Raw genomic sequence first — 13053 nt, 5'->3', positions numbered from 1 at the left:
TTGGTAAGCTCCGGCTTAGATCGTATGAAATCGTTATTTAAACCATTTATTTTTTAGACTTCTCTGGTTATTATATAGACTGAGCAAGGGCAAAGTACCATAACAACCAGCCATGAAGCATGGTCACGTTTTTTCTTTCCTTCCTGGGTCCTTTGAATGGAAGACCCTGGCCGTGAGCACCCTCCCCCCCCCCCCCACACACACTTGGCTAGTAATGAACTGCCCCACGCCCCCCTCCTCGGGCTTATTCCAGTTCAATACCGTATTTGTGCACTGAGCCCTCTTAATAACAAAACTTTAATTTTAAGATCCTGATTGGTTGGTTTTATCAAAACTTTCATTTTATTAATGAGAATTAAAAAACAACATTCTTTTTATTTATATCTAGATATTCATTATTTTGTTTTTGTTGAAGGTAAACGGGGGTCAAAGCTCTCACGGTCTCTTTCAACAAAAACAAACTGGTTCACATAGCACCTTGAGCACTCCACCAATGTGAAGCCAAAGTTGCTCTTATTTTAGTCTCTTGGGGGGGGGGGGGGGGAGAGGGGTCTGCATAGAGACTAAATGATTTAGTCTCTTTTGGCTTCATATACTTTTGCTACAGTTCCTTAACTGTATATTTGTTGTACTATAATAGTAATACAAATTGTGATTTAGTCGTAGATTTACGTTTACGTGCAAAGCTACATGTAGTTTACGATGTTTTGTAAAATTGGGCCCAGCTGCAAATCTAATGTTTTAATGGCTGGGGTAGGGGTGGGTGGGTGAAACGTAAATGTAATGTTGTTCGAAGACTGTAATAAAGAAAACTTTTCACTTTATGCAAAGACGACGTGAAATAAATCCCAGTCTGGAGCTTGACGCGGTAAGACGTGTTTCTTTGCACGTGCTTTCTTGTGCTTGACTTGGGAATCCTCCATTTTGTTTTGTTTGTGACCACCAAGCTAAGGGCCGCAACTCTAAACGCGTTTTATCATTTTGACAAAAACGCGACCCCGAATAGCTACATGTAGTTTTCGGCTTTACGAACAATAACGACTGAATTAATCGTCGGAAATTGGTAGTGTTCGTAAACTAGGATGATAAATAAATTAGTTTACATGACTCTAGCACCTTATTTTTTTTAATAGTTGCACATGGGCAATTCTTTGGTGTAGTACATACCAGTGTTCGCGATTAAAATGTTTGGCCAGTACTGGGTTCTTGAAGTCTGGTATCCAAAATTAAATTCTGGTATCCCCGGGATATCGGGATATCGGGATATCGTTAATCTCGAACACTGCATACATTTCAGACATTTCAGCCAAGCATTACATAGATGTACAAAAAGTTACAAAACTTTTTATTGTTATACATTGTAAGAACCAACTAGGGCACCATTGTTATATATAAACTTTATTCCATCCTTATGTCACTTAAAGTGTACAGGAGAAAATAGGCATGGTGTCGGACGTACATGTATGCACACAAACTGCAATTCTTCGCCCATACATGGTTATGTCTAATTCTCTGTGATGTGTGAGGGCATATTAGAAATATTGTGTCCTATTCCTATAGGGTAGATTTTTATCTGTATATTAGATGTAAAAACTTTGTGTTTTAATCACACACTAAAACATGTTTATGGTGTCGGATGTATTTGTGTGAAATACAACTTTATGAGTTTTGAAAAACTGCCATTATAATCAACAAACAAGATGATATTAAAAACAAAAACATAGTTTGACCTAGTATTTATTATTTTTGTTTGAAGAAAATGAAAAACAATTACCAGGTGCATCACAGGAGGGGGGTTCAGAAGGGTGGGGATGACCCCCCTCCCCCCCTTGGCCATGTGTTTTCTTTAAAGCAGTTTTTCGTTTTGAAAAAAGCCTTAAATATTAGCCATAAACTTTACTAGTTCAGTACAAACATGAACCCCATTAAAATATTCAAGGTAAAACCCATGACTACAAGGGGTGGAGTGGGGGAGGGTAAGGCGGCTACCGTGTGACTAGTGTACACATACAAATGACAAGTGACACAAGAATAATTATCACAAGCTACATGTATGACTATGAGATGATAGCACCACTGAAAAAAGTAATTATTCTAAAGCTAAAGACATATAACATGGGGGTAACTGTGGCTGTGGCAGCCCCCCATGACTATAGGGACCTGAACAAGGTGCACGTGACATATTTTAATATTTTAATTTATTTGTGATCAGTAACTTTATGTTTATTGATTCCACACATAATCTGTGTCTAAATCCAGAAATAAATGATGCTAGGCACTTACGTGACAAAGCTCAAAAAAAAAAAGGGATTGGTAAACATATAAACACTTGAGAAATAAAGTTACATTGCTGATTCAAAAGGAAAAAGAAAATTACTACAAGCAAGCCATAAATAAAAACCAGTCTACAAGTCAAGTATGGAAACACATAAATGAATTACATTCTTAAAAGTCCTCACCACCTCCAAATCAAATAAAACATGACAACAGAACGGCAACATCTGCTAAAGAAATTGTCAGTGTTTTTAACAAATATTTTATTGAGCTAGCTGACAAACTACAGACAGAAGATATCACTTTTAATCCTAAAATTCTGAATGAGTACCTTTATAAAAAATTATCGGATGTGCCTCCATTTACCTTCAGGGCTATATCAGACGCAGAGGTTCTTAATACATTGTTGAATTTAAATGTGAAAAAAAGCAGCAGGTGTTGATAATATTGGTCTCAAATTATTAGATTCCCAGTCTGGAGACGTGTTTGTTTGTACGTGCTTTCGTGTGCTTCATTCCCAGTGTGGAGCTCCTCGCGGTAAGACGTGTTTGTTTGTACATGCTTTCGTGTGCTTCATTCCCAGTGTGGAGCTCCTCGCGGTAAGACGTGTTTGTTTGTACATGCTTTCGTGTGCTTCATTCCCAGTGTGGAGCTCCTCGCGGTAAGACGTGTTTGTTTGTACATGCTTTCGTGTGCTTCATTCCCAGTGTGGAGCTCCTCGCGGTAAGACGTGTTTGTTTGTACATGCTTTCGTGTGCTTCATTCCCAGTGTGGAGCTCCTCGCGGTAAGACGTGTTTGTTTGTACATGCTTTCGTGTGCTTCATTCCCAGTGTGGAGCTCCTCGCGGTAAGACGTGTTTGTTTGTACATGCTTTCGTGTGCTTCATTCCCAGTGTGGAGCTCCTCGCGGTAAGACGTGTTTGTTTGTACGTGCTTTCGTGTGCTTCATTCCCAGTGTGGAGCTCCTCGTGGTAAGACGTGTTTGTTTGTACGTGCTTCCGTGTGCTTCATTCCCAGTGTGGAGCTCCTCGTGGTAAGACGTGTTTGTTTGTACGTGCTTCCGTGTGCTTCATTCCCAGTGTGGAGCTCCTCACGGTAAGAGTTGTTTGTTTCGCTTGTGCACACTGCACGTGCTTTCGCGGCTCGACTTGGGGATCCTTCACTTTGTTGTTTTTATCAGCGAAGTGAAGTTTTCTACTGGGATGTATGCGGCCATTGGAACTGATTGAATGCTGGAACGCTTCTCGTCCGACAGTCTGCACCACCAGGTTGGATTCTTTTTTAGCGAGATTCCTCGCCTCCACGTCATTTCTCTGTCTGACTATGTTGACTTGTTTTTTCGTGACTCGTATGACGGCCATTCTGCAGAACGCCACGGTTGTTCGCGTTTAGTCTCTACATGTCCGAGCCTGTCCTAACAGCACTGGAAGATTGACCGCCCCACTCTAAGAAGAAATAGGAAGCGGGGTCGGCCCCTACTATTTTCTAGACTTTACTTTGTTTTATTGTGATACCATCTCATATCCTCCGGAGTCGGGCCCGTCCGCACCACTATACCAACCCATGACGACTGGACTATACCCTAGTCTGATTCTCTCTCTCGTCCAGACGGATCCGGCTTCTCAAGATCTGTATTTCAGCACAGCACTACACCTTCAACGTCTACTGACTGTCAATCTAGGGGTTTTCTTGACGGGATGCAACCCATCTCGTCCCTACAAGCTGTGCACCCTAACGGCCTTAACGAGGCCACTCATGTGGACATGATCGGACTTTAATATGATTATTGTTATTATTATTGTTATAATTAATAAGAAGACCTCAGGGGAGAATAGTCTAAACTAACTGAGCTATCTTCTATAAATAAAGATTTTATTATTATTATTAACTAGAGAATTTCAAAATAGTAAAGTGCAGCCACTGAATGTAAAAGTGGTTTCCTCCAATGTGACGTCACATTTACCATGTTAGTTGTGATCCTCTACAAAATTTCCAGTTTGTATTTTTTTTTATGAAGATGTATACAGTTAGTTCCAAGTATGATTTTTACCTTTTAAAACATAATAGACACTTTTTGCGGGAAGCAAAATGTCTCCTAATATCACACTGGTATTGCATAAATATCAATACTTTGCTTCAAAATTGGAAAAAATAAACATGCTTTATGGTGTCGGACGTACACTATAACAGCACCACAGTGGTATGGCAATTGTTACATATTCAGTAATTGTTTTTATATTTTTTAATCAACCATATAAAATTAACATTGCATCTCAGTAACATTTTACAACCAGTTAGCATAAGTGGAGATTAAAAATGTGTATATTTTGGTGTTGGACGTACACACGAGTAATATATGTACATTTAGATTTGTAGTGTTAGCTTATGCTTTAACAGGTAACTCCAAAACAGAAACAAAGCTAAGTCTAGGACCTTTTGCGGATGACACAGCTTTTTGGCATGCTGGAAAGTGTCAAAAACAAATTAAGAAAAATATTCAAAATGATTTAAATAATCTATTTGTTAATTAGATTTGTATTATAATGACATCAAAATTCCTCAAGTTAAAACAGTTAAATTCCTGGGAATTACTTTTGACAAATGTCTTAACTTCAAACAACACATTACGTACACAGTTAACAATTTTACAGGCTACATAAATTTATTAAGAGTATTATCAGCCACTAATTAGGGAGTAGATAGGAAATCTGTATTAATGATCTATGAAGCATTAATAGGTTCCAGGCTACAATATGGATCTCAGGTCTTTGGAGGCGCATCTGAGCACCAGCTCAACCCTTTGGAGATGGTTTATAACAAAGCACTTCATATTATTGGCAAGATCTTTCCGGGTACACCAACTGACAGTCTGTTTGTGGAACTCAATATCTCTCCACTTAAAGTTAGGCATACCAAACAAGCACTAAAACATTGGTTTAAAGTCAGAAATCTCATTTCTACCCATCCTATAAGTTCAATGAGCCCAAATAATCTGCCATATGTTAATGATACTGAATCCTCATTGAACCATATCCATAGGATGGCAAACAACCTGGATCTGCTTGATGTAGAGCTTAAAACTAACCCTCCACCTTTAGAGCCTCCCTGGACTATACAATATTTAGATATACCCCTAATCCGTAGACAGGAAGTTCTAAAAACTGAATTTGATCCGTTCAAAAATATAATTTTTAAAGCAGCTTTAAATGATCATTATCATGATTTTATCTACATATATACAGATAGCTCTAAAGACCCTAGGTCTGGGAAAACCAGCATGGTCTTTCATGTCATGCCGGAATTACCCGATCTTCCTTCTAACTTCAGAGCTAGATTACCAAATAACCTATCTGTATTTACTGCTGAACTAATTGATATTCTTTCTTCCCTTAAATGGATCCGAGCCAAAGCGCACTTGGCTAAGACCACAGAAAAGTTTCTAATACTTTCTGATTCTCTTAGTTCTTTACAAGCTCTGTTCAAACTCAAATTCAGCAGCTCTCAATATATCAAACATTATTAATATTACTAATTTCATCATTACTAAAGGACATAAAGTCACCTGCGAGTGGGTACCTGCATATGTGGGTATCGCTGGCAATGAGCTAGCTGATGATAATGCTAAAAAATTATTAGATGATAATAAATTTAATGTTAAATATAAATATAATTTTAGAAAGAAAGGCAAGTCTGACTAATTTTTGACTAGTCCAGCAAGCTATGTGTCACACTGTTTTAAAACAAAGATTAAAATTCTAATACATTTATAAAACAACTGGAGCACAATTCATTCTAGATGAGACATACTAACTGTACAATAATCTAACAAGATGCCAGCCACGCGTGATGATTGCAGGGTCTTTGGCTATCCTATCAAAAGCCGACACAATACATCGCGTGTGAATGGGTTTTAGCACGCTAATCCTGAGGTCGACCGTTTCTTTGATTTCACTGTTCAAGTTCACTGCAACTTGGGTGAATTGTTCTTTTGTTATGACTTTGAAATATGTCTACATTCTTAGGAAGATATAGTTGTAATGGTACATGTATATGCTAATGTTTACTCAGATTTATGTAACCATACACGATACATAATTGAACGCTGCAAAATATGCTTCGAGTTGGCCTCACCAAAAACACTAAGGACTAAACAGGTTAACTGATGTGTACACAGATATGTTAGTAAGTTGATCTCATTGAAGATCATGTGCATGTGGAGATAACTGTGAAGATAATTTTCATTATTTTTATGTCTGCCCTCTGTTCATCAGACAAAGATATGATTTCTTTGCATCGTTCCGGAATTACCTTGATATCTTAGACATTGATCTACTACTATCCGGGTCAATAAACCTACCAATTGAAGAAAACAATTTAATTTTTAACACAGTACATAAATATATAGCTGAAAGTAAGAGATTCGAGTTGAACTAACTTATTATTCTGATCTTACTTCCCCATATAAGGTTAGCTCCAACAATAGGATCATTACTATCATATTTTTCTCAACTATCTCATTTCTATTCTATCTACTCTCTACCTTTTATTACTATATATAAAAAATATTAATTATGTTAAATATTTTATGCCATTGGACATTGTTATTATGCTTTAGATATATAACGATTATGAATATTGTCTGATGTCCATCTTGTTTAGGAGAGCACTTATATAGGCTCTGCCTGTTGTGCAATCCTTTTGATTCTTTTTTGATCAATAAAATATCTCAAAACAATCTAATTGAAGACAACCGTAACTTGGATTGAACCAAAAAGTACACGGACGTGTGTTGCTAGGAAAGTAATATTTCAAAGGGAGGCCACTCGCATTAATTTCATGTCGCATTTTAGTCTGCCCACCGTCACTTGCATTAATTTAGAGACGCGTTAATTTCAAGATCTACAGTATGTAGAAGCAACTAAAATTATAATATAACCAGTAGTAACTGTTATTTAAAGGAGGATATTATTTAGTAGGCAATTGCTGTCTAACACATTTTAATCTTCTTTTTTCTTCTTTTTTCTATTTTTGGTTATAGAAAGAATGAGTGTGAGAGTTGATTGTGTGTTTTAACTCTGTGGACTACCGGGTGGGGGGGGGGGGGGGGGGGGGGGGGAGACGACATCTGGCAGTGTCACCTTTTCTCTCCTGGTGATGTCAACGCATTAGTGTTTCTTTTATTCCCATTACTTTCATTATTATTTCATGCCTCCTGCCTCCCCTCCCCTTAGGGCAGAACCTGTGTAGTATCCTATTTCCTTTCAAACACTTTGCATGTATCACGAAATACATTGTGATGTTTAGATGTTGAACTTCATGATACTTTCACATCTCACCATACCGTTTTCTATTAAACAATTTCAAGCCTTGTAAAGATAATTAATTTCTTTTGGACGTCAGTATGGTTTCCATGTATTGTTTAAATTAGCTTGCTACATCTGTATTTATAACATACATTTCTTATATTGGCTTATTACCAATCAATTTATGAATATTTATGCATTTATTAAAATTAATGCATTTTATTTAGTAAGCAATTTATTAATATTCACATCTCAGAACTGACAAAAGCACGTAGTAAATGCCGCTAAAAATGCATTGTTTCCAGACAACAGCTTTAAATTGCTTTCCATCTTTTTTGTGGCAGTATTCCAGATGCCAGTATACCAAGAATTCCCCATCTTCAAGAGCGATCATATAAATCGTAAACTGTATCCACGTTTGTCGCGTCTTTTCAATTGCTGTTCATAGGTTTTTTTTGTCTGGTAAATCGACGAAACAGAAAAATCTACTGCTGGAAAGCATTACCAATGATCAACTGAGAACTCTGACATTCATCGTGGCCAATATATTACACGGTGACGTTCCCCTCTCCAAACAAGCACTCCAAAAGCTGAGGAAACACAAGAAAGTGCTACGCGTGTTGGGGGACAAGACAGTTTCTGACAAAAAGAAGAAACAGCTGCTGCGAGTTGGAGTCATCTTACTCGTGTTACAGAGTGTGGCACCCCTCTTAAACGTTGCATGGGGCAACACGTGACCAAACACATTCTGGTTCCCGAAGAAAAATACAAGCGACTGTTAAAAGGACAGGTGATGAACGTCCCATGTCATGAAGAAGGTCAAGATGGAAAAGGGTTTGAACAGACGCCACCTGTTGGATATGTGACTGACGTGCAAATCAAGACTGCACCACCCATACGAAAACGCGAGCCACCTCCAGGCATACCTCAAGAAGGAAAATGGAAGAAGAAGAGGTCACTGGAACAAAAGCCTAAGAAGAAAATAAAGAAGTTTAAATGGAAATCGTTGTAAAGTGGAATAAAGGTCTGCTCCTTAACCCTTATCTTCACTGTTGGAAACGGGAGCCAATAAAATGTTTGAAAATATATCTGTTGTTGTGTTGTATTGATGTTGTGTCGATGTTGTGTCGATGTTGTATTGATGTTGTAGTAAAAACAAAACGCAGTGCCATACCTCCCAACCGTCCATCGATTCGAGCGGGACTTGTGTGGGCTAGTGGAATTTTGGTTTGTTTTTTCATTTATTTCTAAATTATAATCTCTGGTCTCTCTAGAGACGACTACACATATATAAAATGGACACACATAGGGTTACATCGATAGGCCTGAAGGGCAAAAGCTACAATGTACAATGATTAAAATAAGTTAAGGCAAACTCATGCACGATAGCTTCGTTGATTCTCATGTCTGAACAGAAATAGTTATGAATGTCTCTGAGTGAAGATCCCGTCGATTTCATTGCTATGTAGAACAAAGCAAACAGTCCACACGAGACACTGTCCACGTGTTGAAGCACCCTTTTATTGTAACCAGTGTGTACACTGTTTCTCTGCAGGAACGTTTGAAACTGTCTCTGGTAATATGCTGGAGGCTTTCCAAAACTGTCAAAGAATTCACCATGGGTAGCACTGCTTAACCATATGGCCACCCAGTGTTGTCCTTTCATGGTCGAGGGTTCTGTGTTGATGATGAATCCTCTTGGAAAACTGGTCAGTCGGTGTCGTGGAAGTTCATCTGCAGCATACACTCTGACATGTCTCGTAACTGGATCAGCGTTCAGAGCACATTCCAACTGTAACGTGTTCATGGTTCCGCGTACAAGACATTCCTGGCTCCGTCGATTTGAAGCAGAACGTTGTCTTCTGAGTAGATCAAACAGTTGACCGTTTCTGGCAAAGCCTTTTTAAACTGTAAGTCGAGACGTAGATTGCCCCTTTTTATAAGATCCAGGTATTCTTCCTTCAAGTGGTAAGGTTCCAGTGTGAACTGAAACAGAGCATAGCCACTCCCGAAATCGTCTCTAGACACGTCCAGTCCGATGGATTCTCTCCCCTCGAACAGATTGTTGTAGGCCGAGATGTACTGATTATTGCCCACGTGTAGCGGTTGAGCCGGTAACGATTCACCATTCACGTACAAGGCAATCGTGTCGAGATCGTACATGGGAAAATTGAATGGATTCTTAGTGTAACTGCCATTCAGTGCTTCGGCAGAGACAAGTGCCACCACGACTTTGTTGGGACATTTGTTTTGAAACAGGTGATCCCAGGTGAAACTCAGTTGCCCTTGAGGGATGGAGGCCACTTTGATGTCACTCTTTGTGAACGGATATTTGGCTTCTGTGTCCTGCAGCGTCTTGGCGTGGGCCGTGATGATAGCTGTGTTGGGTCGCACTTTGCAGACCCTGAGGTACACATCTTCGATCTTGACTTTGTAATCGGGTCTATCTTCTTCTACCATCAGACTGAAGGAAGGTCTGGTCCGGAACAGTTTGATCTGTAGATTGACGCCATTGATGAGATAACGTTTGATGTCGAAAAAGTCTTCGTAGAGTGGTCCTTCCATATCCACGGTGTGACTCATTTCACACAATACACCTCTGTTAATAAGACCTACATTGATGCCTGTTATAGGATCTGTGCTGTCTATGTATTATGCATCATCTTTGTAGTAGAGTTGAGACTGAAGAGACGATTCTTTGGCCGTGGACGTGCCATTCAACAACACTTTCAGGTAGCTCTTGTATGGATACAGATTGGTCGAGGTGGTGACGAGTTTTCCATTGAGTGTCAGATCCACTTGCGACCACAGACTTTGAAGCCACAGATTGACGGGTCCCACTTTTTCATCTTTGACCAAAGCACTGCCATCGGCTTTGATGATTTTGGCTTTCACATGTAGTTTGGTACGTTTCAGGTCGACGTAATCGATGCCTTGTCCATAAATGTTAAACTCCACAGGACTGTTCTCCGTCGTGATCTGGGACGTGGGTCTCGTATCTTCGTAATATATTTTTTCAACAGAAGTGAATTTACGTGGAAGTTCAAAGATTGAGAATTCTTCGGCATGGGCCTCTTCTTCAGTTTTATTCACGTACGCAGCCATTTTTTTCTACTGACTAAAACGATCCGATTTCTTCTTCTTGGATTTTCTGCTGCTGCTCGATGTGCTCCCTTTGCGCTTTCTCGACGAACTGATGAACTTTGGTGTTGCTTTCCCTTTTATACTCTTCCGAAGACGTCTCTGCACGGCCTTGGCTTGTTCCACCACCTGTTGCGTGGGTGAGACCATGACCACTTCCGGTTCCGAGTGTTTGTCCTCTTCTTTTTTCTCCTTTCTCCACGTGGGATCATAGAGTTCTAGACATCGATCCACGCTGTACATCATCTGACTTTTCCCACCACGTTGAACGGGAAAATGAGGTTGAAGTTTGCCTAAAGCTTGCAACTTGTAAAAGCGGGTCCACTTGTCCACGTCGGGAATGTACAACTTGTACTGGTCTGACATGTTGCTCCTTCAAATGTTCTCTCTTAAATGACGAGTTGTTTCGATCAAGGTCCTATTTATAGAAAGACGAGCCGACCCTCGTGTCTCCAGCGATCCGTGACCACCGATCGTATGATCTTTGATTTGATCTGATTCATGTGATCGACATGCAAAATGAAGGTTAACAGAGGCGTGTTCCGTTTCAGGATACATTTCCTAGTTGTGTCTGTCACGACCGGTGATGCGATCAATTTGAGCATGTTCACATAACCATTGTTAGGGTTAGACTGTAAAAACCTACGTTTTTGTCCCATCTTGATGTTAATGCGACCTTCGAGTAATTCTCGAGCGATCGTCACCAAGGCCAACATCTGTTCTCCACTCATGTCATTCAGCAATCCCAATGTCATGTGGTAATCGTGAATGTTTGTCATCAGTTTCAAATATTCAAAATGTTTTAATACGTACTGGGCCATCTTTCAAAACCAAAAAGGTTGAGGCTTCACGTGAAGTGTCACCGTCACTGGTCCCGTGATGAATGAGGCTGGGTTACCATCTGCATCTTCTATATAGATGTCCACGATATGTAGATCTTCAAGTCTCAGAGGTATGTAATGGCATTGTGAAAACTGAAATGATCTTTCTTTTTTATTCCTCCCGAGACATACTCGCCTCAAAAGAGGTTCTTTTCTTTCCCCAACGTGTGAACTGTGGCAAATGTTGGAACACACGTAAATATTGCAACAGTCCGATTTTCTCGAGACGTTCCAATTCTGAACGGTGATTTCGGTGGCTGCTACCACCCACTGTTTGCCCAAACATAGTCTGTCATAAAGATTGACTCTAAAAGACCAGGGTTGGTTGTCTGAAAAGTAAGTGGTGCTATCGGTACTTCGAATGGTGATATACTTATCCATGGTGCTTGTAAGATTTAATCTTAGGATTCGGTAACAGATACCCCAAGCTACTACTGAGTAGTACCGTCCACAAGTTGGAATTACCTCTTTCTAGAGATAAATTAACAATACACGTAATGACCACGACGTATATGACAATGATCTGAGAAAAGAAAACGGTTTCCGATTTGGCCACACGTTTCCCCAAAAAAGTCCAGGTATCGCCAGAATGACTTCGAGACAGAGGTTGTGCTTCCACGGTTGATTCCATGCTAATGAAAGTCAAACATGTGTTGGGTCCTTTTATATCATCTGGTACCGAATCAGGTCAGGTTCGGGAATCCACGAATTATACTTACTGGACCAATGAAGCCACTTGACCAATACCTCTTTCTTTTTGTTCCGAGTTCTCTTTTTCAATACCTCCTGTATTCTGTATACCTGGTCTGGATTTTCTGTCACCTTTTGAAGTTCGGTTGCATAGAATGTCCCTTCGATAGAATCACCACCCCAGTCCTTGAGTTTGTACATATCTTTGTTTTGAGACCAGTATCTTCTTTCGATACTGAAGATTTCCCCCGACCATTTTTCTTGATATTCCCGATCAAACTTTCCCCTCAGGTGACTGATTCTCACCTTTTCTCCCACTTCAGATGTGAAGTTTGACTTTTTCTTTGGGGATTTATCAGATTTCTTGATAAGATATTGAGCTAATCTGACTTCGCCCTCGTTTCTCTTAGTGACACTGACCGGACTCTGTCCCAACATGCGTGTTGTGTACGATTATAAATCTGAACGATGTCCTGTAACACGTCCAGATATCTGTAGGAAATTGTCTTTAACATGTGTCTGTAAATAAGCATTTTGATGGTTTTGATCACGCGTTCAGCATAGCTGGCCTTTGTTTCGTTTAAGGAAAACAACTGAATGACACCACGTCCTTTAAAGAACAGTTTGGTCACGTGTCCCGTGTATTCGGCTCCCATATCGGATTGAAATATCTTGGGCCGCCTGTTTTGGGAATCCCATAATTTTGTGAGGGCTTCGACCATCGATGCAGCCGTTTTGGACTTGAGTGAATAGATCCAAAGATA

At 39.7% G+C, this 13053-nt stretch overlaps 2 protein-coding genes across 2 annotated transcripts; both read right to left on the bottom strand.

Annotated features, from left to right (window-relative positions):
- Positions 1–9380: 9380 nt before the first annotated feature.
- LOC121369761 (uncharacterized protein F54H12.2-like) lies at positions 9381–10160 on the bottom strand. Its single transcript, XM_041494820.1, has one exon. The coding sequence runs from the start codon at positions 10158–10160 to the stop codon at positions 9381–9383; it is 780 nt and encodes a 259-aa protein (XP_041350754.1).
- A 2102-nt stretch (positions 10161–12262) lies between these two features.
- LOC121369760 lies at positions 12263–12727 on the bottom strand. The gene has a single exon (XM_041494819.1). The coding sequence runs from the start codon at positions 12725–12727 to the stop codon at positions 12263–12265; it is 465 nt and encodes a 154-aa protein (XP_041350753.1).
- Between the last annotated feature and the right edge of the window lie 326 nt (positions 12728–13053).

The sequence above is a fragment of the Gigantopelta aegis genome, chromosome 4 (assembly GCF_016097555.1).
Source record: "Gigantopelta aegis isolate Gae_Host chromosome 4, Gae_host_genome, whole genome shotgun sequence".
NCBI classification, from domain to species: Eukaryota; Metazoa; Mollusca; class Gastropoda; order Neomphalida; family Peltospiridae; genus Gigantopelta; species Gigantopelta aegis.
Note: the sequence above shows the minus strand (reverse complement) of the source record. Positions and strands in the feature narration are given on the sequence as shown.